Source organism: Mixophyes fleayi, chromosome 3 (assembly GCF_038048845.1).
Source record: "Mixophyes fleayi isolate aMixFle1 chromosome 3, aMixFle1.hap1, whole genome shotgun sequence".
NCBI classification, from domain to species: domain Eukaryota; kingdom Metazoa; phylum Chordata; class Amphibia; order Anura; family Limnodynastidae; genus Mixophyes; species Mixophyes fleayi.
The window spans coordinates 127,968,986-127,995,468 of NC_134404.1; the positions used below are offsets into that span (position 1 = coordinate 127,968,986).

The 26,483-nt window shown below is 41.5% G+C and overlaps 1 protein-coding gene across 2 annotated transcripts; it reads left to right on the top strand.

The window, feature by feature from the left end:
• The first annotated feature begins 767 nt into the window (after positions 1 to 767).
• Positions 768 to 26,035, top strand: PCYT1A (phosphate cytidylyltransferase 1A, choline). 2 transcript variants are annotated; one of them, XM_075202330.1, is made up of 10 exons: positions 768 to 859; positions 4,759 to 4,803; positions 9,594 to 9,774; positions 15,136 to 15,235; positions 15,860 to 15,976; positions 16,819 to 16,970; positions 23,036 to 23,114; positions 23,501 to 23,643; positions 23,823 to 24,011; positions 25,227 to 26,035. In XM_075202330.1, exons 3-10 carry the CDS (start codon positions 9,658 to 9,660, stop codon positions 25,431 to 25,433), a joined length of 1,104 nt encoding a protein of 367 aa, XP_075058431.1. In that variant the 5' UTR covers positions 768 to 859; positions 4,759 to 4,803; positions 9,594 to 9,657; the 3' UTR covers positions 25,434 to 26,035. The 2 variants fall into 2 exon arrangements, with proteins under 2 accessions (XP_075058431.1, XP_075058432.1); XM_075202331.1 differs by lacking the exon at positions 768 to 859 and adding an exon at positions 1,915 to 2,066.
• The last annotated feature ends 448 nt before the right edge of the window (positions 26,036 to 26,483 follow it).

A 26,483-nucleotide genomic window follows, 5' to 3' on the forward strand; every position in this document is an offset into this window, starting at 1 on the left:
CCCTGCACATGCGCTGTCCAGCTCTGCTCTCCGGAGCAGAGCTGGACATAACCAAGAACAGAAGTTTTAGCAGCATTTCCGATGATGTGCGCCAGCTACATTAACATAACAAGTTCCCGAAAAAAAACATTTTTTCGGGACTTGTTAGATTGCGGTCAGAGCAGTCACCATACTGTTGAATGGTGACTGCTCGCAGAAACGATGAGGAGTGCAAAGCATCAGATATCCATGATATCTGCTGTGATGCACCTTTAATAAATTTGCGTAGGACACATCATGGCCTAATTTATAAAGTAAGTGCACGATAGTGCACTACCGTGATTTCTTAAATATGCCCCTATGTTTTAAATATTCCTTCAAAAAATATTAACTTATAAAGCCGAGAAAGTAAAATTATATAGTAAGTATTGCAACCAACCTGCCAAAAAAGTGGAATTATACTGTACATTTGATAACTACTGAAAAAAGGGACATTGCTTGGGACAAATGATTAAAACCTGGTACTTTCCCTGGAAATAAGGGACAGTGTGTAACTCTTGCAAATAAGAAAATAATTAATGGTAAAAAGCACATGCATAGTACTTTTTTTAATAAATAACTTTAACGAAATATCAATAAATAATCATTGTTTATTACTGTGCAGAGTGTAGTTTGGAGTGTTGATATTGAAGATTAGTACGAATGACACAGGACTAAACTAATCACTTAGTAAAAAGGACGGAACGTTATCGCTTGACAAGAGTTCCCGTCGGACAGCTCTGCGGTTGTACCGCTGCCATGAGCTGTACTTCCGGAGACTGCTGTCAGACTCTGATACTAAGTAGCAGTGCCCGGAAGCTGGACACGGAGACACCGGGAGGTGAGTATAGCTTAGGGCTCTGTGTATTGTGTCATAACTAGAGAAATACCATATATATAATATTTTATGTGGAATTTTACCGCACAGAAAGTACTTGTCAGTGGACGCTTTATTGTGTGTTATGGTCTAATACACAACTATGTTCAGTAAAATAGACATCATGTCCCATATGAAGGGGTATTATACGTGTCAGTTTATCTAAAGAGTGCTGATAGCAGGTACTAACTATCCAGTATTATGCTGACACTCTGTGTCTGTGATTATGATAAAGACGTGTCTGCAGTGTATCCCTCGGGCAGTCTAGCTCCTGTGTGCAGTGACAGGGTGCTCGCTAAGGATGGACCTTTGATTGGACACGTCAACTTCTTCTGGCTTTAGATAACGATACCGGGCAAGTCTTTCCAATCCAGGGCTTTACCTGCTTGTTAGTGACAGTTGGCAATCACGCATCAAACGTCTCAACTGCTCTCCAGTTATGGAAACTTTTACATACAGAAGGAGACTCTTTCCTTTAGACAGTTGGTGACATTGGGCGTCTGTCACCTCCTCTAGCAACATTAATCTTACATTGAAGTGTATGTGAGTGGGTGGAGACAATGTAGGGCAATCTGTCACATTTACATTAGACCAGCAGTTTATTCTGTATAAACAGTACTTGGGAATGTCTTAGTAAATTTTTTTGATATAATGGAACTTGTATTTTATGATTAGTGGTCCTTTTAATAGAATTAATGAATATATGTGCCTGACAGTGTTACAGTTATATACAGAGTATAATTAGCAGATAAATCAGGGGTTTTAATATTTAAAATTATTAGCATTTTCTGTTACTATAATTTGTTAATATCATTAGAATAAACACATGGATATCATCAATATATTGGGTCCACTAATTTATGCAGTGCAATTTATGTATTGTAGAATAAGAAGAAAGCGCTAAGATTGGTCTATGATGGTCATACTATATGTAGTATTGATTCTTTCTGTTCTGTCCTTTGAACTTTTCAACAGTTTATCGTTAGTAATGAACTGAACAAAGTGCAGGTGTTGTCATCTGTACATAAATAGGCAATGGGGCAATAAATGAGGACTTCACGACTAGTCAAGGCTGCAAGATCTGTTTCTATCTATGTATGTGTCAATGTACTGAACATAGTAATGACATTTGTGCTGCAATGTAATCTCTGCTGCTGCCTGAAATAACGTGGTAGGTTGATATCTTGTTTTGGATAAGATGATAGGGGAATAGTGCTGCTGTGTTATAGTTATTTTTTTCCTGAGGTTCCTCTATGAAGGCTATATGCATGTTTTGACAATTGCATAAAATTACTTTAAAAAGTTTTAGGATCATATTCATATTGCTAACGAGTTTTTTTTATGTACATTTTTTTAAATACTATTAATATATGTGTTTATTTTCATGTTAAGATTATGTGTAAAAAGCTGGCATTGTATTTGTCATTGCTTGGTGCATTTTAAAAATGTTGAATACCTGAGCACAGGGCACTGGTTTTTAGGTTGCATGACTGTCTCTGGTCAACCTAGTAACCTGAATTATAAGACATGTAATTATTTCGGGGCCAATTTAACAATCATTTTTAAGTGTATTTAACATTTATTAATAATGAATCTGCTGCTTTGCATTTTGTATAGTTAGCAGTATCCATAAATGTCTATGGGGACCTGCTATGTAACAAGTAATGTGTAACTTTTTAGTTCTTCTCTATGGGGAGAGCATTGCGATAGAGGGATCGTCGGATCCCGCACCGCATTTTACTGCTCACCCTTCTGGTCACTATCGCAATAATGACCATGGAAAAGATAGTAGAGGGGTCTTCCTAGGAACAGCAGTCACGAAAGACTGCGGTTCCTGTTGAAGTAAATGCTTACAATCTTTCATTCCTTATCTTTGCGATAAGGATTGAAAGGGATCGTTTTAAAAATGCGGTCATTCTTAAATATCCCCCATAGAGAGAAATCTGACACTGTGACCTGCTAGACAGGAGCAAGCAGAGCTAGTTCCTCCTATTCATTTCATAATCATCATCATCACCAGTTATTTATGTAGTGCCACTAATTCCGAAGCGCTGTATAGAGAACTCAATCACATCAGTCCCTGTCCCATTGGAGCTTACAGTCTAAATTCCCTAACGTACACAGACAGAGAGAGAGATACTAAGGTCACTTTGATAGCAGCCAATTAACCTACTAGTATGTTTTTGGAGTGTGGGAGGAAACCAGAGCACCCGGAGGAAACCCTACGCAAACACGGGGAGAACATACAAACTCCACACAGATAAGGCCATGGTCGGGAATCAAACTCATGACCCCAGTGCTGTAAGGCAGAAGTGCTAATCACTAAGCCACCATGCTGCCCATTTAATTGATGGATTTGGAAAAATGTATTATCAATTATTTTTCATGAGCATTTATTAGAGCACATCACACAATAAAATTCTTTTTGAATATTGCAGATTCTGATGTGATATGAAGTATATAATATGCAGTCTATACTGTATTTTAACTAGCTTTAATGGGCTGAGAAAATCAATATTATCAATTTCTGAGATGATTCCATCAATATTTTACAAGATCTTTTACAAATATTTAGCGGTTATGAGATATGTCAGAATATAACATAAGGTTGACTTAGGATGCATCTCTACAAAGCATCTAGAACTATGATGGGCAACAGGTGGCCCTCCAAGTCTTCACCTGCAGCCCAAGCTCTTTCCTTCTTTGTGTATCAGGATATCTATCACTGATATAATATGTTATTGCATTATTGTTATTATTTCTTTTAATGTGATTATGCAGAGATATATATCAGATGGTGACTAGCAGGAGCGGATTGGGAACTTAAAGTGACCCTGGAAAAAATTATTGAAGTGGCCTCATGTCGGCGGGACCAAAATAACTGTAGGTGGGGCCAACACAAAAGTAGGCGGGATTTAGAACTACAGGAATTTGGTTGTAGTAACATTTAGGAAAACCTAGATGTGATGACTTTACACACAGTGGGTCATCTCTAAAGCCATGCAGGGCAAATGTATAGTATACTATAGGCAGCCCCCTCTTAGTATAGTATAGGTAGCCCCCAAATAGTATAGTATAGGTAGCCCCCAAATAGTATAGTATAGGTAGCCCCCAAATAGTATAGTATAGGTAGCCCCCAAATAGTATAGTATAGGTAGCTCCCCTTAGTATAGTATAGGCAGCCCCCTTTAGTATAGCATAGTATTGGTAGTCCCCCTTAGTATAGTATAGGACCCCCCCCCTTAGTATAGTATAGTATACTAAGCCCCCCTCACTTACCTTCAGTTGCTCTGAGCAGCGTCTCTTCTCACATCAGGCAGACAGGAAGTGAAGTCAGACTTCCTGTCTGCCGAACAGCACCGTGGGAGCCTAGCAATTGGCTGCCTGTTGCTGCCCACTGAACACCAATATTTTAGATTGCTTTCCTGTACGTGCCTCCCCCCGCCGCATCCAAACGCGCCCCCCAGGAAAATCTGAGGTGGCCTCCAGGTGGCCTCGTTAGGCCATCGGCCTACCGGGAAACTTCCCTGTAAGGTCTATGGCCAATCCGCCCCTGGTGACTAGTCCATGATCAAAACCTGGGTGTCCAGCAAATCATTATTATTTTTAACTACTGAGCAACTGCTACACACACAATCAGATATTTATGGTGTTGTGTGTATTGAAAGCTGACTGACCTTTTGATCTGTTTCCTGTAGTGGGAAACTATATGTATTTATTTTATGTAATTCACATTTAAGGTTCTGCTTCATACTTGATGGTGAAAGTTATACATTTCTGCAAGTAAAGTACAGTGGCGCTCTCATTCACTCTAACAGTGGGATAACTGATTAGCTTTATATAACTGTCTTGTTATGTTGTAGGGAGCGACTGTGGAGGTGCTGTGCAGAAACGGAAAACAAACGCAGGTTAGTTGCAACTGTTTCCCTCCTAAGTGTCAACCACTGTCTTATATCTTTAGCACAAACTATGTTCTTCAGTTGCCACTAACGTGCACAAATGTCTGATCGTTTGCTGAGATGTGGTCCTGAGCCTGTTGGGTGTGACTGATTACAACACATACACAGTGGAGGTGTGATGCAATGCTACACATTGTATTTTTCACAGGGTTTGATTTTTAACTGAATGCATTACAAAATTCTTCTTAAAATAAAATCTTTTGAAACACATGGTGTCACAAACAGCACATATGTGAGCCGCCATGATGTGTATGTGATAAGGAATTTATCACTATAAGACCGCTTGGTCCTTCTAAAAAGGAATAAAAGCTCAAATTTATACTTCACAATCATATTATCTTTGTCCAAACTGCCACCACCAAGCGTTCTTTTTAACGCTAGCACTAGCTCTTAGATTTATCCCACACTTGCTTCTCACTAACCAAATAATACCCTGCACATGAATTGGTTGAGAACACAGTGATAGAGCATTATTAAATGGAATTTAGTATGGTAAAATAGCCACAGTGCTTAAAGTATATAGATAAAAAAAAAGGATAATAACAAAGTTACATACATATTAAGTCATGCAAATGAATTTCTTAAAAGGGAGAAAGTTATAGAATTAAAAAAAACAAACAACTTGCATAGTTTTAGATTTCAGATTTAGTCTATGTATCTAGCTACCCAGATTGCCAATACCTACAGATACAGTCTCAGATGTGAATTATGGAGACTGTTGCTTTTATCTATTTTGTCTTCTATACTAATATATATGACCACACATTTTAGGTTCTTGGTAATGACATCATTGTGCTCTTGAAAACCTCATATGTTGCTGTTTTTAGCGCTTACCTTGACATGCTGATTTTAATATCAGGTCCTGGGGGACTTTCTTTTTCAGGAAAATATAATCAGAAAACCCAGCTGTGTGGGCACACATACTCTAGGTGACAACACATACATATTCAAGGTCTTTAATATAGATTTATGATAGCTACCCTCTGGGGATAAACATAGAGCTCACCTGCTTAAACCATTTATATATGGGTGGGTACACCGTTCTATATTTCATATTTTTGTTTATTTACTCATGCTTTGGCCCGACCCACAACAAATAAGAATAGCCCTGATTGATATTTTTAATGCCGCATAAGCATCTTAATATGTGTGTATGTATAATTGATATATATTTTACACACAATTCTGTGCAAAAGTTTTAGGCAGGTGTGGAAAAAATGCTGCAAAGTAAGAATTATTTTAAAAATAGAAGTGTTAATAGTTTATTTTTATCAATTCACACAATGCAAAGTGAACAAACAGAAGAGAAATCGAAATAAAATCAATATTTGGTGTGACCACCCTTTGTCTTCAAAACTACATCAATGCATCAATTCTTCTAGGTACACTTGCACACAGTTTTTGAAGGAACTCTGCAGGGAGGTTTTTCCTAACATTTTGAAGAACTAACCACAGATCTTCTGTAGATGTAGGCTTGCTCAAATCCTTCTGTCTCTTCATATAATCCCAGACAGAGTCAATGATGTTGAATTCAAGGCTATTTGGGGGTCATATCATCACTTCCAGGACTCCTTGTTCTTCTTTACGATGAAGATAGTTCTTAATGACATTGACTGTATGTTTGGGGTCCTTGTCCTGCTGCAGTTAAATTTGAAGCCAATCGGACGCCTCCCTGATGGTATTGCATGATATATAAGTACCTGCCTGTATTTGTCAGCATTGAGGACACCATTAATCCAGACCAAATCCCCAACTCCATTTGTTGAAATGCAGCCCCGAACATGCAAGGAACCTCTAACATGCTTCACTGTTGCCTGCAGACACTCATTATTGTACCGCTCTCCAGCACTTTCTGCAGCAGGACAAACATACAGCAAATGTCATTAAGAACTATCTACTTCTGCTTTGATCTGCTTTGGAATTAGGATCAGTGATTGCAACAGTGGTTAGCACATCCGCCGTAGCAAAGTATGTTTTCTGGGCTTTGGGTGGAAGTGATATTCCAAATACATACATTCAGTGTGCTCATAGAGGACTCTTAGTTGTAGGAGTTCTAATAGACCAGGCATGTGTGCTGTGTTCTTACCTGTTCATACGTATTACCTATCTATTAGCTCTTTGTTTTCATATATATCCCGTACATTATATGATTACTTATGAAGTCCCAAGAGTCACGGTGGCTGGACGAAACTTGTAGGGGAGTTCCTCTTGATGCTACCTGTTGTTTCCAGCTTCAGCATCTGAGGGAAGAAAATACTTTTTTTTTCTTCTTTGGACTGAAACTGATTTCCCCATTCAAGTGCTGGCACTCAATGGGTGGAATATGCAAGATAAGCTTTCTTATTTCTAATATTGTGTACATGCAATACTTAAAATTGTGCTTTAAATGTACTACAACATGTTGCCTCTTTTTTTTTTTTTCATTAACATCTGAAAGGTTACAATTCGGACCTAAAAAAGAGGTGTGGAGGAGTCTGCAGCCTTCATAGATTCTATTTACTTTCACGTTGGTACGGGGCCTATTTTACAAGTATCAATATATCTATTCACATATTACTAAAACGAAATTACTGCACTAGAGGACTCTTCTGCTGTTTTTTTCACACGCACGCAAAAAGGGGGGGGGCTGGGGCTTCCATGGTGTCATAAACACATTTAAATAAACGTGCACCAGTTATATGTGTAAATAGCACTTATCTCCACAGCAAGAGCTGTACATTTGTCTCTAAGTACTGTCACAAACTCGCATATCTCGTCTCAGAGGGTATTTCAAAACTTGCACCAAGCCAGACCTCAAACTTTGCCATCGAACTTTGTAAAGAGGGGTGTGTGATATAGAATATATATATATATATATATATATATATATATATATATAGACAATAGGGGGAGTGTGCCACATAATAGTAGTGGAAAAACTGGTGGTTTCCCTGGTAATCTGCAGGCTGAGGGTGCAGATAGGGTTAACTTGGTACGCACACACACGCACAGCACAGGAAATACAGATGGAGCACCTGGCCTAATCAATTAAGGAATCAGCTAGAGTAATGCTTGAATAGCTGGGTTTGAGCTGTGTGCGGAAGACTGATGCCACCAAGTGTCCAGTTAGGGATCTAACTCTAATAGCCAGCGTATGGGATTTTGTAAATATTTTGAATATGTTTGGTGTGATAGCTGAAGACACTAGAAAGGCTGTTTTATCCGCCCTGACAAGAAAATAAACGGCAAAGTGGTTCAGCAAAAAGTTTGATGTGTCTTTCACTATATCTATCTATGTAGAGATCTATAGATCTAGATAGATATATTATACACACTCACGAGCGCATACACTCCTCGTCCAAAATACAGATGCACACTTTAAAGACTAAGGATGTGTTTATATATATATATATATATATATATATAATTAGGCCAGATGTCACGTCAAGTTGACCTCATTCAGACGGGTACCTACTGTCCCAATTTATCATTTTATAATATGGGACTTAACTCATTTAGTTCCTCTAAGCTACAAGTAGTATTGGTAGGACCAGTGTGCTCTGATGAAAAACACCTATGAAGAGATGGGTGGGTTGCTGGGCCAAAAAAAAGGCAGTCATAACCTTCCAAATATGTATAATTCTAAGGGGGGTAATTTCCAAATATAATAAATGTGCTATGCCGCTGTGACTGAAAGTACAAAACACAATCCAAAATGCAGATGCAGGTGTGTACTTTAAACACTAAAACATATTTATACATAATCAGAGGCATATGTAGGTTAAACTCTGCAGTGATATAAATCATGTTTATTTTAGCAGTTACATTAGAGTTTCAAACCCTGCTCTTGCCATGCAATGTGAATCGCATGGGGCGGGGGTACTGAGACACGTTGGAGTCATAATGCCCCCTTTAACACTTGCCAGCTAAGAAAGCAAGAGTTGGCAAGTATGTTCAATCTAACGTTCCTTCGTTATTTGGCCTCGTAGAAACATGAAATAGTTTCAAATATTGCTAAAAGTGACATGATTGAATCATTTTCTGACATGTGAAAGAGAAATCTACTTTTGTTGTGTTATTTCTGGCTTTTTCTTCCTTTTTCTTCCTCATTATAAAAACACATGTTAATTTCTGATCCACCATCAGTGCACAATATTTTTTTCTGCTCCCTATTGTGGAGCTTTAATGTAATGTGATGCTGTACGTCACAGTAAGGGATGGGCACTTAGTGACTCAACTGGTTAAGTTGGGAAGTAATCACCAGAACACTGCTAGTAACTGTACAAATATTTGTAAAATATTTCTCTTCCCATACACTTCTATTTGTTTTATTAGTGATATCCCTTTGGTACAGTTTTCCTTTAGCATTCTGTACTATTCCTACAATGGTCTGTTGTACTTGTATATCCTGTGCATATGCCGATCAAGTCACAGATGACACTGTGCCCTTTTTCTGAAGCTATATTTATATGCCCAGGTGCTTGGAAACTTGACTCGATTTGAACTCTGTTCTGACTTTGCAATATCTATTTTTGTGTCTGTGTGTACACAGAGAGAGCTGACTAATCTTCCTTGAGGAATCAAAATTGACACTCTACATTGGAAATTCCCACTGACTTTCAGAGTATTCATTCTCATATATATGGAAGAATATTGTATATTGCTGTTATTAATGGAAACTGATTTATTAAGATTTTTTTTTTTTAAATGAACTGTGATGGCATTGGTAATTATGACTTTGCATGTTTGTTATTTAATAGGTGGATAGAAACCATATGATAGATTTATATAGACCTACACAGGACGCTCCCTCACATCGCAGTAATGGAGTCTCAGAACACTACAAAGCTCAGCTCTCGCAAGAGAAGAAAAGATGCTGCAGCACCCAATGGCACAACAGATGAAGATTCTGTGCCTAAGAAGGTTGCGCGTCACATGCCGGTCAGTAATGTGTTATAGTTGTGGTATGCAGAATCTTTAATACTTGCAGTTGAGTTCTTCATGAGAGAGTTTAATGCCCTTCATTTAACTGTGGCGTCACACTGGGGAATACAAATTATACTAAAATGTTTCCCTGTAACAATAACAATTCTTATCAGTGTATTATTAATGGCTAAAACATCTAGGTGCATCATTTACGCATACAGCACCCAACCGTATTATGTTCCTCTGAATCTTATTATTTTCCCAAAATATAAAACAGTTTCCACCATATCAGAGTTTACATTTGAAAGAGATGTTTATTTTAAAAATGCAGATCTTGTGTTCTAACTAAGGCCAGCACAAATAAACAACTTTGACTAGATGGTTGAAAGAATTTAGTGAAAACACAGTAAAATGCCATAAAGATGATGATGGAAAGTCGTTTAACTTACCAAAGTTATAATTACCTATCTAAAAAGAGTGCTTATTTGGTTTGTGAGCAAAGGCAAGCATTCTATGCATTGTCCACTTGGTGGCAACATAGGATTTGTTGCTTGCTTTTTGTTTCCTCGTGCACTATATGAGCTAATGACCTTTAATTTTTAGAGTGAATATTTTTTAATAATTTGGCAATGTAATTACATAGTTAATGCCTCTTTTGGGTAGCACATTGATTAGCACTGAGCTATGGATTCCATTTCAACCAGGGCACGGTCTGTGTGGAGTTTGTATGTTCTCCCTGTGTTTTTTGTGGGTTTCTTCTGGGTGTTTCAGTTTTCAACATACTGGTAGCTAGTGTTGGAGCGTGTGTGTGTGCATGTAGTAGAGAATTTCGACTGTAAGGTCCATTCGGTCAAGGACTGATGTGATCGGATATCCAGTCTCTGTAAATCACTGTGTAATAGTTCTTCACTATATAAATAAAGGATAGTATTACTGCTTAAGACAGAATTTAATAACATAACTGATGTTGTTTTGATCTAAATCACCAGGCTGCATACATAGGCAACAGGACTGAAAATATATACTTGTATATATTTGTTTTTATTTGGTCTGGTTGTAATATAAACTTGGGCAAGTACAGGTAGTCATAGTGACCAAGAATGCTCTCTGATAACCACAGCATCTCCTATCTTCTCTCTTGTAAATGTATCTCTGTATAGTAACAGACTAGTAGGGAAGGGGTAGGAGGGAAGGAGACATATGGAAATTGGAATAAAATATCAAAGAGATATAAACAAGTACAGTAGTCCATTGAGACTCAAGGGTATTAAACCAAAGTTGTTTGAGTGTGTGATGTTTTCTGGTCCAGGTAATACTCATACCAAGAGTACAATATTGATTGTGGCGGAGGACACTGAAGTGGAGTATTTAAAGCCTATAGTCTCCATTACAAAGCTACTTTAAATCAATTTTAGCTACAGATGGGAGTATGGGGAACTTCCAATTTTGGGCTGTCGTCGCCCTAGAGGCGATGAGAATATGCCTGGTGACATAATAATTATGATGTTAGAGTTGCACAGGGTAGAGATGGAGGAGGACCATGGCAGAGTATTGGGGGAGACTCGTGTTGGTGACCTGCTTGATCAGATGGAACACTGGAGCCCATAAAGGTCTGAGCCTTGAGCAGGTCCAGAAAACATGCATGAAAGATCCGATCTTGCCACATTTCCTCCAGCAGTATTTAAAGATCGTGGGACAGATTCTGTACAGTTTGTCTGGTATGAGGCATAACCTGGGGATAACCTTAATCAACATATCTGAGTAGCTAATACACCTACACATTTTGTAGACGTTTTGAAAGATTTTTTTTCCCAATTCTCTGGAGTTAAAGAAATCTCCAGATTTGATTCCCACTTAGCTTAAACTGGAAGGTCACGGGACTCAGTGGATATGTAAATATCAATGGAGAGAGTGGGTAGCCCTGCCTGGTGCCATTGTTGATTCGGCAGGTGTAGGATAGGAACCCATTGCTAAAGACTGTAGCCCTAGGCTTAGTATAGAGAGTTCATATGGCCTGGAGAAAGAATTCGCTAAACCCAATTCTTTTAAGGACCAAGGACAGGTACTCCCAATTAATCTTATCAAATGCCTTTTCAGCGTCTAGTGATATTAACAACAAAGACAGGGAGCTGGTGGTATAGGTCTCTGTAACATTATTATTATTATTATTATTATTATTATCTTTTATTTGTTAGGCGCCTCAAGGTTTCCGCAGCGCCGCACATAGTACAAACAGTAGACTATACAGGTTATAACAGTACAGAACAATAAACAAAAAGTACCAATACTTCAGAAACTCCAGACAGGCAGATGCAATAGACACGGAGCAGAAGAACGGGTAAGGAGACAGGAGGGAAGAGGGCCCTGCTCATACGAGCTTACATCCTAAGGGAGGGTAAAACAGACCAGGCGCAAGAGGAGCCAGGTGAGGGAATGGGAGAGAGGGGAGAATGAGCGGTGGAGATGGGGGTTAAGTGGATGGTTGGTAGGCTTTGAGAAAGAGGTGAGTTTTGAGTGCACGTTTGAAGGAGCACAGAGTAGGAGAGAGGCGGGTGGAGAGAAGGAGGTCATTCCAGTGAACGGGGGCTGCACAGGAAAAGTCCTGGATTCTGGAATGGGAAGAGGTGATCAGAGTGGAGGAGAGGCGGCGGTCATTGGCCGAGCGCAGGGAGCGGGCGGGAGTGTGAATGGAACATTGAGGACTCGTCGCATATTGTCCAGCTCTTGTCTGCCTGGGGCGAAGCCCATCTGGTCCTGATGGATTAACTGTGGTAAAATGGGGTTAAGGCGGTTAGCAAATTAGTCTAACGACGATTTTAAGGTCAGAAATTAGAAGAGCGATAGCTAGGGCAATGGGACGGGTCTTTACCCGGATTAGGGATGGTGATAATCTGCGCTTCGAGCATCTCTACGGGGAGATACGTGTCACAGGTAACGCTGTTGTACAGCGCCAAAAGGATGGAAGTCAGTTTGGTCTGGAACAAAGAGTAATGTGAAACCATCAGGACCTGGGGCCTTACCACGTTTCATAGATTTTATAGCACCTTTGACCACCTCCTCCTTTTAGTCTGAGCATAGAGCCTGAGCCTCTACAGGGAACAGAGCTGGGAGGTTAACCAAATCCAAAAAGTTGTTAATAGAAGCAGGGGTGGGTCAGAGATCAAGTCCGTCTTGAGGTTATAGAGACATTCATAATAGGAGACAAATTGGATCGCTATACTCCAGGGGTTGCAAATGCGGACACCCTGGTCAGTATGCAGGTTCTTAATTCTAATAATATCATTCTTCTTTACTAGCCCTATTGCTTAGGGTATACAACTTTTAGTCTAGCGATGGTGTTAATTTGTAAAAAAGAGACATCATTAATCTTCTTGCGTAGAACAGCGAGCTTAGCTTTGATGATGGGGTCAGATGGAGTACATTTGTGCTGAGCTTCTAACACCGCAAGGTGCTTTTCATAGGAAACCTGGGGGTAAATGTATCAAGCTGAGAGTTTTCCGTCGGGTTTGAAAAGCCAGTCAGATTCTATCTATCATTTACTTAGTACATAATACAAAATGATAGCTAGAATTTGATTGGTTGCTATTGGCAACATCTCCACTTTTCAAACCTGCTGGAAAACTCTCAGCTTGATGCATTTACTCCCTGGACTTCTGACTAATCCTATCAGCTGCCTGAATTGCTGCTCCCCTCATAACTGCTTTAAGAGGACACCAATGGGTATAGGGTGAGACTTGTAGGTCTGCAGGCAGGACTCGAGAGGGTCCCGCATCACCTGGGCAACCCCCTTATCTGTCAAAATATAATCTGCCATTCTCCATGGCCTAAGCGGGCGAGCTTCAGCAATGGGTTCCAAAGTCCACACAAGGGGGTTGGGGTCAGACCATGTTATGGGGAGAATATCTATGTTGGTTATGCGATGTAGGGACCACTTGTCTGACAACAGGAGGTCAGTTTGAGATTATGATCGGTGAACATTTGAAAAATAAGTAAAATCTTTTTCACCTGGGTGATGTGCCCCTCCAGGCATCATATAAGTCGTAATCTGCTAAATGTTAAAAAAAAAGTGGAAGAGTTAGAAGCAAAAGAGGCCTTGGACTGTCTGGAGGGTAAAGAGGTGTGGTCGAGTTTATGGTCAGGCGCCACATTAAAATCGCCCATACAAAAGAACTTTCCTGTCTTAAAATTATGAATGGCCTGGCACACCTTTCTGAGGAAAGGTTGTTGTCGTGAATTAGGAGTGTACAGGGAAGCCAGGGTAATGGACTGCCGTCCTATTTTTTTTTTCACAAGAAATATTTTTTTTTTACCTGCTTCTCCAGTTTAAATGGATATTTGGCACTAATCAGAATAGCCACACCAGTCAGACAGCGGAAAGCGTCATCCAAAGAGAAGCACAGCTCCAGGGATCGGTGGTGGCGGCTAGACTGCCGATCGCCCCCACGGGTGGGGGCCCCAGATGGCACCTCTCTGTGCAGAGAGGAGAGCTTGTCAGAGCATCCAGGGGACCAGCGGCTGAGTGCCAAAGCCGCAGGATGACGCGAGATGGACAGTGTCCATTCAGCTGTCCCGCAGTCCGCCCCTAAATCGAGTTCGATGATCCTAAGACCCAGTACAGAAGCAGCTGCGGTTTCAGGAAATGCAGCCTGTTCCGATGGTTGCTGGGATCGGTAGGGTCCTTGGTGGATGCAGGGGTGCTTATGCGCTAATGGAGGCCAATGCTGGATGTTGTAAAGCCCTGTGCGAGCCGGTATTAAGGGAGGCCAAGCCGCAGCTCAGTGAATATTTGGCCACTCCGTATGGTGCCTTAGCAACAGTCTTATTTTATTTTTCTGTGGGCTCTTGAGTCCAGCAACATATCAATTTATGTAATTTCACATGATCACTTGATATAGGGAAGCAAAATGCAGAGGACAGCTGAACAGATATTTAACATAGTGTTCCTTCTACTTCCTCAAATTTCCTCAGAACCTACTTCTCTCCAGTTTCAGTGCATGTCCTCGTGTTCTAATACATCTCTTCATTTGAAGCATGTTTCCCTCCTGTACCTTGTTAAGACCCTTGATATATTTGAAAGTTTCTATCATTACCTTTCCCTTTTCTGCTCCAAACTATACATATTAAAATCTTTGTTTTTCCAGGTAAGTTTTGTGCTGTAAGCCATGCTCTATTTTAGTTGCCCTTCTATGTAGAGTCTCTAATGTATTTATATCCTTGTGTAGATATGGCCTCCAGAACTGAACACAGTATTCTAGATGAGGCCGTACCAATGACAACTTGTATTATGATATATTTACTCACAAATGCTTAAAGGAATCAAGTAAAGGTTTTTCATGAGCAAAAAGAAAACTACTGTGTTCTCTTACACGTTTACAGGGTGTGAGTGAGCCTGCACCTTTCTCAGATGAGTTAGAGATTGACTACACTAAGCCATACTTGAGAGTAACAATGGAAGAAGCAAAAATGGGAACCCCACGTAAGTATTATATCAGTCATGATGTATAATATTATCATTGTGTCATTACATATGGAGCGATATTACTCTAGCCAGATCATACGTTTTGACACTTGTCAGAATGAAAAATGTTCTGGAACGCCTAGCATTACCTGACCACTTGCATACAGGTGTATGTGAGTTATACACATGTGGATAATATTGCCTCATATGTTTTTTTTTTTGTTTTGTTTGTTATTGTGGGTTTTTCTTTTACTTCTCATACTTTTTCTAAAAATGTAAAACTTTTCCATTGTTGTATCATTTTGTTTGCTCACAGCATATACAGCAATGTGTGCTACCCACTTTGAGAAAAACGTTCATGGAAGCTCCTAGTCAACTAAGACAACCTTTTTATACAAGTCCCTACAAAACACCCACTTAATTTTTGATAGGTATGAATAAATGTCTCTTGCATACAGTTTTTATGTGTTTTTTTTTTTTTAATTTTAAAGTCAGTTTGATTGTTAATATTTACTTCATTAATGTACAACACTAGGTTTTGCTTTGTGCACCTTCTGTAGCCAGTGGTAATGCTTTATAGCCCCTAATACAAAACACAGCTCGAGTTTTTTACATTTAGTTGCATTCTCTGTTTTTCTGCAGCTGACAGACCTGTAAGAGTTTATGCGGATGGTATCTTTGACCTGTTTCACTCTGGACATGCCCGAGCTCTAATGCAAGCTAAGAATCTCTTTCCTAACACGTACCTGATTGTAGGAGGTAAGATGAGACTTAGACAACACAAGCTTGTCTGATTAACGACTTCAAATTTTGTGGTCTCTGAATTTGTAACCCCACCCCAGAAACACTGTGGGCACTGTGCACTGACTGTGCTGAGTTTACATGCTGGGCACAAAAGCTCCACTCATAGATGTAACCCGCCAAGGGAAGCTTCTGTTTTTCCTGGAAGCTGAGCCTATAATGTGACTGCACACTGGTTTGAATACTGGCTTCTCAGACCACAGTACACCTGGAGGTCTCATGGAAAACTCCTACTAATCCATCTCTTTCTGTGCGAACATCAACATAGCCTGCCTCAACCAGTTCTTTTTAATCTACTTGTTTTGTCACATGTATTTAACAGATTAGCTCTCTTATCTAACCCATCATCATTTTAATATGCAGCTCATCATCCAAAGAGATTTAATTTGATTTGTACAAGGAAATGGGAAAAATTGCAGGGACAACTTTATTTCATGTTATATTGTCAAGTGTTTTAGTGCTAATGATTGGTAGCCTTAAAGGACATCAATGTGCAGTGAGCAAATCTAATGATTGGTAGCCTTACTGCGCTGTAAGGCTACCAATCATTAGATTTGCTCACTGCACATTGATCTCCTTTAACCTAGAAAGGATGCTGTTAAATGACGTGGTTAATTATTGTGTGCACGGCTTAAAATTCAGAAAAGCGATAATGTGTAGAATGTTCTTCACACTCTAATGGATTGGATGTGACTGACAAGAATCTACCTTTCATGACCAGGTTTAGAGTGTTGCTGCTAGTGATCTTCTAGGGCTTCCTAGGTCATAGTGAACTGCACAGCTGACCTAACTTTTTTTAGTCTGTAGTGACGAGCTGACACATAGCCTGAAGGGATTCACAGTGATGAATGATGCGGAGAGATACGATGCAGTGCAGCATTGTCGCTACGTGGACGAGGTGGTGAGGAATGCACCATGGACACTCACTCCAGAATTCCTTGAGGAGCACAGGGTGAGAGAGGATCCACTCCCCAATGTTGCCTCTCTGAATTAATATTTGTAGCAGGTGTGGTCCATGAGCAATAACTAGTTTTAGGAATATTCACAGTAATAGCATGCAGGTAAATGCACCCTTGATTAATTGACTAAGTAGTTGCCTTACAATACAAGTTAAGGCTATAGAGATATTAGTATTTTGATAATGTATATCATTGTGTGGAAAAATAAATCTTATATTATAGTTAATCTCATATATTATAGTTCATCCATCTGGGGGACACTGCTAACCATGGGGGGTAGAGTAGGGTAGGGAGGAGTCTGGCACCCAAATAGTTAATCTTTTGCTGCTGACAGGCGTATCCCCCCGCCCCATCCCCACAGAACTCAGTTTGAAGTAGGTGCCCTAGGAGTATGGGCTGAAGTTTGGAGAGCTGCACAGTGAACTGAGTTCACTGGTTTTAGGCTTTTTTTGTTTTTAGCTGTTGACATAGTGCACGAGTGGCTCTGTGAGACAAAGCGCACTCGTGAGCAGAGAAGGACTGCACAGCGGGGGAGCCGCGGCACCCGCTGACAGGTTGGAAACCGTGGGACTTCTCGTGTGAGATGCTAGAAGAGTGAGGCGCTGCCACAGGCAGTAAGTGCCAGTGCTCTTGCCGTCCCTGGGGCCATGGAATAGACCAAGTCCCCTCCTCAAGGAAAGAGGAGGGGTAACTTGAGCTAATGGTCGCGCTATTCAGCGCTTTGCAAGGGGAACAGAGAAGCAGATAGCAGCGAATACACTCACAGGAAGTGTGTGGAAATTACTGTCAGTCTGCACAGGTGAAACAGAAAGAGCCAGGGAGGTGGAAGTTAGAAAACCTCCCCCCTCCCCCGCTGAGTGAGCAGGTGGAAGATTCCCTTTGGCGCCAAATTACAAAAGGAAGGAAGGACACAGCAGCCATTTGGAGGAGGCACAGCTGCTGGCAAACATCTCCCTGCTAAGTATCATTTATTTTCGCTATATTGCATGGATAGAGAGGTATAATTGTTATGGGCATATATATTAAGTAGAGCCTGTATAAAACAACAAAGTTTGGCTCTCCTGTGTTGATATCAGAGATGCTGTAATGTGTTAAGACCTAATTAGTTAGTATTTCTAATAACTATTGAGTGTTTGTGCTTGTCTGGTTGTTTGTGGCTTTGTTTTTTCTCCCAATAATGGCTGATAAAAGTAAAACAACATGTGCCAAACATATGATCTGTTCAAAGTGTAATGTTAAATTAACCAGTGAACGTCTGGATCAGGGGCTTTGTGCTGGTTGTGCTGTGACACCTGTAATATTGCAGCCTAAAGACAGCCCTATTCAGGGGACAGAGCCGCCAGAGTGGATGGCAACCTTTTCACAGGGCGTTAATACCCTTGTGAACCTGTTATCTAAACCAGCAGGGATCCCATTTCTGGCTATGACTTCCATCTACCTCTGAGATACAACCCACAGTGAAGTTAAGAGAGGAAATGAGTAGTTCATTACCTCCAGAGGTTGTACAATTTCCTTCTCCGGCACCGCAAGAGTCACCCCACAGTGGGGAGGCAGGATGGTCAGCAGTGGCTAGAGGTCTTGACCGACGAAACCAATTGCTGGTAAATCCTAGACATACTCGTAGTTATAAAAGACATAGATCAGCTAATACGCTGTTGTCTCTGTCTGATTCAGAGGGATCCTCGGTGGAGGAAGGTGAATTGTTAGAGGATTCTGATCTTTCATTAATAGAATCAGAAGGAAGCTCCAGGCACCAGGGTATGGACGATCTGGTAAAAGCAGTACGTCAGACCTTGGGGTTTATTGAAATAGAGACGAGGTCTTTGGACCGGTCTCTCTTTAAGAAGGCTTCTAAACAGGTGGTCAGGTTCCCTCCCTCAGCAGAGCTGAGAGAGATTGCAGAGGCCTCTTGGAAGCATCCGGACAAGAGGTTCACTGTGCCTAGAAAATTTGGTTCATTATATCCTTTACAAGAGGAGGACATTACCAGATGGGAACAGGTGGTGAGAGTCAATGCCCCTGTGGCGAGACTGGTTCGCCAGACCACGCTACCCGTACCAGGAACGGCAGCCCTACAGGATTCGACCGATCGTAAGTTGGAAACTTTTTTGAAATCGGTCTTTACGGCTGCTGGTACAAGCTTCAGACCAGCATTATCTTCAGCCTGGGTAGCAAGGGCTATGGAAGCCTGGGCTGGGCAGTTAGAGTCCGCATTACAGGATTCGGAACTGCTCCCCGTGGCCATGCACCTTAAGGAGGCGGCAGGATATATATATGAGGCGGCTCAGAATTCAGCCTCCATATCATCTTCTATTTCTGCTACAGCAGTAGTAGCAAGAAGAACATTATGGTTAAGAGCCTGGGATACGGATTTGGAGTCAAAAAGATCATTAGAATCCATTCCGTATACTAGTGGGATGCTTATTGGTCCAGAGTTGGACTCCTGCATCTCACAGGCCTCGGTGGGGGGGGGGGGGGGGGGGGGGGGGGGGGGTAGGAGTACGTCCTTGCCTGTGAATGCTCTTAGACCCAGAGTTCCAAGGTTTAGTTCTTTTAGACAGCCTTTTTCGCGGTGGCAGAGGCCAGACAGTCAGGTCAAGGGCTGCTGGAGGTAGGAGACAGTCGCTTAGAGGAAGGTCATCCTTTTCCTCCACGGCAGCAAGGTCCTCTTCCGCCAAGCTGCCGGATAGGCCGACAGCATGACTACCACCCTCCTCTCAAAAACGGAGGGGGGAGTGGGAGGGCGGCTGCTGGGGTTTGCCCAGCAGTGGACAGAGTGCTCAGCGGACAGGTGGGTTCAGGGGATCATGAAAAGGGGTTACATTTTGTTTTTTTGTAAGCAGTTTACCTTGCTGTCCTCAAAAAAGACAGGCAATGCTCTCTTGTGTCGATTTTGCTTCTTTTAAAGGAGGTTATTGTACAGGTTCCGGAGTACCAAAGAAGGGAGGGGTTTTACTCAAACCTATTCTTGGTACAGAAACCGGATGGTTCATTCAGACCAGTGCTGAACCTCAAGCAGCTAAATCTGCATCTGAGAGTAGATTATTTCAGGATGGAATCCCTAAGATCTGTCATAGATGGCTTGGAGGCAGGCCAGTTCATGGCATCAATAGACATCAGGGATGCCTATCTTCATGTGCCAATCTGGGAGGGGCATCAGCCGCTTCTCAGATTCACGGTAGGCTCAGCTCACTATCAGTTCAGAGCTCTCCCGTTCGGGCTTGCCACTGCCCCAAGAGTATTCACAAAGATTATGGCAGCACTCCTTCACTCCAAAGGGGTGCAGATTGTACCTTATTTGGACCATCTTCTAATCAAGGGTTCAGTAGTTGGAACAACATCTTCGCCTTACGGTGAGGGTGCTGAAACATCACGGTTGGCTCCTGAATGTAACAAAGTCACAAATGATCCCTTGTCAGAGAATGACATTTTTGGGACTAATAATGGACACTGCAGACAGCAGATTTTTCTTCCAGAGGACAAGATAAGGTCCTTGATGGAGTGGACAGACAGGGTTCTGTCACACAGGAGGCTGTCAATACTCATGTGTATGAAGCTGCTAAGAAAGATGGTGGCATCTTTCGAGACGCTGCCATACGGAAGGATCCACTCCAGATGTCTTGAATGGGACATTCTGAGGAAGTGGTCGGGGTCCTTCCTCTGTTTGGATCGCCAGTGGATGAGGTTATCTCTAGAGACGAGAAAATCCCTCAGCTGGTGGTTGTTAAAGGACAACCTAATAAAGGGCAGATCCTTTGCCCTGTGGGCTTGGATCTTAGTATCCACAGACGCCAGTCTGAGTGGTTGGGGGGCAGTGGTCCTTCACCTAAGGATGCAGGGTCTGTGGTCCGAGAGACAGTCGGTTCTTCCCATAAATATGCTGGACCTTATGGCCATCCTGAAAGCACTGCAGAGGGCTCAGCGTGTGTTACAGGGAAGGCCGGTTCGCATCCAGTCCGACAATGCCACGGCAGTGTCATACATAGACAAGGGGGCACCAGGAGTGCAAGAGCAATGAGGGTCACATTTCAGATTTTGGCCTGGGCAGAAAGAAACGTGTCTGCGCTGTCAGCGGTGTTTATCCCAGGGAAACAGAATGTACAAGCAGACTATCTAAGTCGGCACAAAATTCTACCAGAGGAGTGGGCTCTGCATCCGGAAGTATTCTAGTTGCTGGTGGACAAATGGGGACTTCCGGATCAAGACCTGATGGCATCAATAGTCAAGAGGAATGTCCCAGAGTTTTGCGCAAGAACAAGGGACCCACTGGCTGTGACAGTGGACGTCCTAACAATACCTTAGGACTTCAGGTTAGGATACCTGTTTCCCCCCCCCCCCCCCCCATATCAATGATTCCCAGAGTCCTCCGAAGGGTCAGGCAGGGAGATTGACCAGTCAGTCTGGTAGCTTCAGCCTGGCCACGAAGGGTATGGTTCCCAGTGATTCTTCTGGTAGCAGTAGGTCAAGGGATTCGGTTGCCACTTCGAAGAGATCTGCTGACCCAGGGACCGTTCTTACATCAGGGTCTAGACCGGCTGAATTTAATGGCATGGCTTTTGAATCCAGTCTGTGGAGAGCCAGAGGGTTCTCTGTAAGTGTAGTAGACACTCTCCTAAGAGCCAGGAAGCCAGTTTCGGCTAGGATTTATCACCGCATCTGGCATGTGTATATAACGTGGTGTAAAAAGAAATCTTACAATTCAAAATCCTTTTGTCTGGCTAGATTTCTAGCTTTTTTGCAGGGTGGCTTGGATGCGGGTCTCCGGTCAGGTGTCCGCCAGCCGTCTGTGAAAATACACTGACAATGCTGAGATTCTGGATGTTAGAACTTTCTTGCAGGGAATTCTTCACATCCAGCCACCCTACGTGCATCTTATGGATCCTTGGGATCTTAATTTGGTCCTGGACATGTTGCAGGAGCCTCCATTCGAACCACTTCGCTCAGCGTTATTGCGGTTCTTGACTTGGAAGGCAGTTTTCCTGCTGGCTATTGTCTCAGCTAGGAGGGTCTCCGAGCTGGGGGCATTATCTTATAAAGAACCTTATTTGGTCTTTCATGAGGATAGGGCAGTTTTAAGGACTATTCTATCCTTCCTCCCTAAGGTGGTGTCGGGTTTCCATATTAATCAGGAAATAGAAGTTCCGGTATTCAGAGAGGATCCTCAGGTTACTGGAACAAAAGGAAGTAAATGTTCAGATGTCATTAGGGCGTTGCGGATATATGTTAAGAGAACTGCAAAGATACGTAAGACAGATTCTCTATTTGTGTTATTTGATTTCGCTAGGCGAGGATGACCTGCGTCTAAGCAATCAATTGCTAGGTGGCTTACCCTAACAATTAGGGAGGCTTATGTCCGTACTAAGCGTCCTGTACCGAAGCGTATTGTTGCCCATTCTACCCGTTCGGTTGGGGCGTCTTGGGCAGTGCAAAATGGGACCTCAGCGGACCAGCTATGCAGGGCAGCTACCTGGTCCTCGGTCCATACGTTCACAAAATTCTACCAATTTAAAATTTTTGCGTCCGAGGACGCCTCATTTGGCCGTAGTGCTCTACGTGCGGGGCGATCAGAGTGGTCCCACCAATCAGAGGGACTGCTTTAGTAAGTCCCCATGGTTAGCAGTGTCCTTCAGTTTGATAAACAAAGCCCTAGGAAGATAGGCCAATCAACCAATCTTCCTAGGGCTTTGTTAATCAAACTGAGTTCTGTGTGGAAGGGGGGGGGGGGGGGGGATATGCCTGTCAGCAGCAAAAGATTAACTATTTGGGTGCCAGACTCCTCCCTACCCTACTCTACCCCCCATGGTTAGCAGTGTCCCCCAGATGGAATCAGAGAAACCGATTTATCGTAAGTATAAACCCTTTTTTCTTACTCTGAAAGGGATGCAGTGTGTGCACACGACTGACTCAATAAAATATATAGATCTCCTATTCCAAACATGAGCGAGCAGGGCATTTCATTGTTACTTTGTCATGCCAACATATTGCACATTCCAATGTCACAGATAACAGGTTTTCTGCATTGGATGGTGATACATTATTTTTGTTCTGCTGTCTGTAGATTGACTTTGTTGCACACGATGATATTCCTTACTCCTCTGCAGGAAGTGATGATGTTTACAAGCACATAAAAAAGGCAGGTCAGTGTCCTCATCCCGGGTTATCATACAAAACACATTCAATAGATTTGTTGAAGAGTTTACATACATCTTTCTTTAGTATTTTATGTACTTGAATATTACAGTATGTACCTACAGTACATATTCGTCCAATGATTTATCACTCAGTAAACTACTGGAGTAGTTTAGTGATCAAATAAAACTTTCATTTTTATTTATTATTTGTTTTGATTACCCTGTACTGATTGGAGCTTTTTTTTTTTTTTTTTTGTAGCAAATATTATTCTACTTAAATAATATGCCCCAAAATTTACCCAGCTGTTCCCCATATGGATTGATCTGAACGTTGCAGAATAGTCTGGTATTAATGTCAAAGCTCTGTTCTAACCCCTTTACACATGAAACAGGGATGTTTGCACCCACCCAGCGGACAGAAGGAATCTCTACATCTGACATCATTACAAGGATCGTACGAGATTACGATGTCTATGCTCGTCGCAATTTACAGCGTGGATATACAGCGAAAGAGCTGAATGTCAGCTTCATCAATGTGAGACCTTTTCTATTTTGTTACTGTGCTTCACCAAAGTGATGGTTCCAATGGACCACACCTATCTCATATTCCCCCAATTTTATCATTGAAGAAGGGTCTGGATTATATTATGAGTTTTCATGTATAAAGAACCAAAATATGACATTGAAAAGCTATGTGCTCTATATTAATTCCAGGCGAAGAAATACAACTTGCAGGAACGCGTGGATAAGGTAAAGAAGAAGGTAAAAGATGTGGAGGAGAAATCAAAGGAATTTGTGCAGAAGGTGGAGGAGAAAAGTATTGATCTAATCCAAAAATGGGAAGAGAAGTCGCGAGAATTTATTGGAAACTTCTTGGAGATGTTTGGCCCAGAGGGAGCTTTGGTAAGTTCTCAGGATTAGGGAGTGATGGAAAATAAACGTTACCATAGAAATGTGGAAAACACATGGAAGTGCAGTGGAATATAAAAATCACTGTTCTCCTTAAATTAATATCCTTGTATTAAATTTGCTCACTGTAACTGACACTTATGGTCATTAGCTTCCCATAAGTCTTCAAATTTCAGTCTAACCAACTTAAAGGACCAGAGCTTAAAGAGGACCTTTCATTTTCTCACCAAAACTTGTGCAGTCCTATTTGAATGATACTGGACTGATACAGGTGACAGAGAGCTCCAATCTAATGTAATAATTTACAGAATCATAGCCATATACTTCTATTCATATTACAGAATGTGCCTCTGTAATGGTTCTGCGTTCTTCTTTTACCCCATATCAGTGGTGGATTGGAGCTGTACATTAGTCCCTGATGTAAAATTGGATTCATAATTTAATGTGCTGGCTATGCAGTATGTGTAACACACAATTAGTGAATCTGACACACCTAGTAGAGGCATCCATTTTTCATGAGAATATGTAACCTGTCAGTTCACTAGGAAACCAGTATATCATGAATGTAAGTTGGGCTCTTCTAAATATTAGTTATGCTGTCATGCCTCAATGATATCACCACTTCTTAATAAATTAGTAGGCTGAAAATTGGTTCAGCCCACAAAAACACCCACACGGTATGTAGGATACAGGTCCAGGTATGTCGCTTTTATGCATACATAGCTGATCATCCAGAATGTGTACTCCCTAATTATTATTTGCAATAAGAGTGACTTCCACAAGCATGAACTGTGCCCAGCTAAGATGTCTCCCACCAGCAGTATAAACTTTATATATAGAAATGGCTTGCACCTTTAATATTCCAGTAATCGTTAAATGATATCTTCACTTTTAATTGTGTAGGGAAAATACCTATATTGCTTCAAACTGGGGTCAAATTTTTTTTGAACTATTCTATGGGTTTTGTACCATTATAGTATAAAAGCAAAACCTGCTTCTATGTTTGATGGTTGGCCCAAGGAAAACATTCTGTAGAAAGGCCAATTCCTAGAAGTGTCCTTGTTTCAGCTGGTGAATTAAAAGAATGGGTTATATTCAATATGGGTTCTTGCATGAAAATATATGATTGAAACAGTCTAGTAACAAAAAAGATTTGCACAATTTTGTTTGATGAGTTTTCAAACCGCAAAATTTTCCTATTTGTTGCAGAAACACATGTTGAAGGAGGGCAAGGGAAGAATGCTTCAGGCCATCAGTCCCAAACAAAGCCCTAGTAGCAGTCCTGCTCGCGAGCGCTCTCCCTCACCATCGTTCCGCTGGCCCTTCTCCACTAAAACCTCCCCGCCTGCATCACCAGGCAGACGTTCTCGATCAATGGCTGTTGCCTATGACATTAGTGAAGACGAAGAGGACTAAAGAGCTATTATCTTCCTCCTGTTCAATCCTTCCCGCCAGCTGCTGATTCCATGCCCTCTGACCTCCAGAAAAGCAGCCACATAGAAAGGAAAAAGCACTGTGGTCTGAGCCCTAGCCATCTGGGTTCTGTAGCAGAACAGGTTCCAGAGATCATCAGTCTGTGGTGGTGAATAAGACGCTTGCTTCTTCCCTACAATTAACCATCATTTTTGTTGCATATTTTTAAAGCAAACCAATCTCTCGTTTTAATGATCTGTGTCCAAAATATATTTCTTTGTCATTGATTTATTTTTTATTTTACTGGGAGGTTTTATCGCATGGATTGTTGCATCCTGTCATAACCACTTATTATGTAAACTCCCTGCACACATTTTCATCTGTGAGCTCCCATATTACAGTACGGTTAATGATTCTTATGAAGGAAATAGAGCTCAGGAACATAATAGCAACACAGGGAGAGTGTCTGTGTGAATCACAATATTGGAGGCATTAATGCAGATTTTTTTTATCTGTGGGGGTAGTGACCAGTGAAATGTATTGTTTTAAGAATTAGCATCATGGAGTTTAGCCATTTCTCATTAAAAGTGCCTGTTGTCATACAATATCTAGTATCTGTTCAGTTTTTGCTACCTTTTTATTGTCAGACATTTACAATCGTCCATTTTAATGGTAAAAATGAAGCATAGCTTAAAATGTTATTGTAACAAAACTATAACTATTTAAGTTTGAAATTGGGCAAATTGCAACCACAGGCTGTTATAGGCTATTAACTCTGTCCAGATCCGTCTGCCATCACTGCTAAAGATGGCACAAGAAAATACTATTAGCACATCTGTGTCTGTGTGGCAATTGCATCCTAGCATACTTTGTATATCTCAGATCATAATGTGTGAAACGGAGTGACCACGTAGCGGTGGACTGATGTAGTAGAACCACGTGCTCATCCACAACAAGCTCTCAGAAGAGTGTAACTGCCCTACTAATCCCTAAGCACAATGGACAATATGTGGTAATGTAGGACCTAATACATGATGGGGTGGGGGGGTGAAG

Coding starts and splice junctions, on each gene's coding strand:
- PCYT1A (XM_075202330.1), top strand. CDS start 9,658: ATGGAGTCTCAGAACACTACAAAGCTCAGCTCTCGCAAGAGAAGAAAA. Junction 15,236..15,859: donor AGCAAAAATGGGAACCCCAC/GTAAGTATTATA, acceptor GTTTTTCTGCAG/CTGACAGACCTGTAAGAGTT. Junction 24,012..25,226: donor TTGGCCCAGAGGGAGCTTTG/GTAAGTTCTCAG, acceptor TATTTGTTGCAG/AAACACATGTTGAAGGAGGG.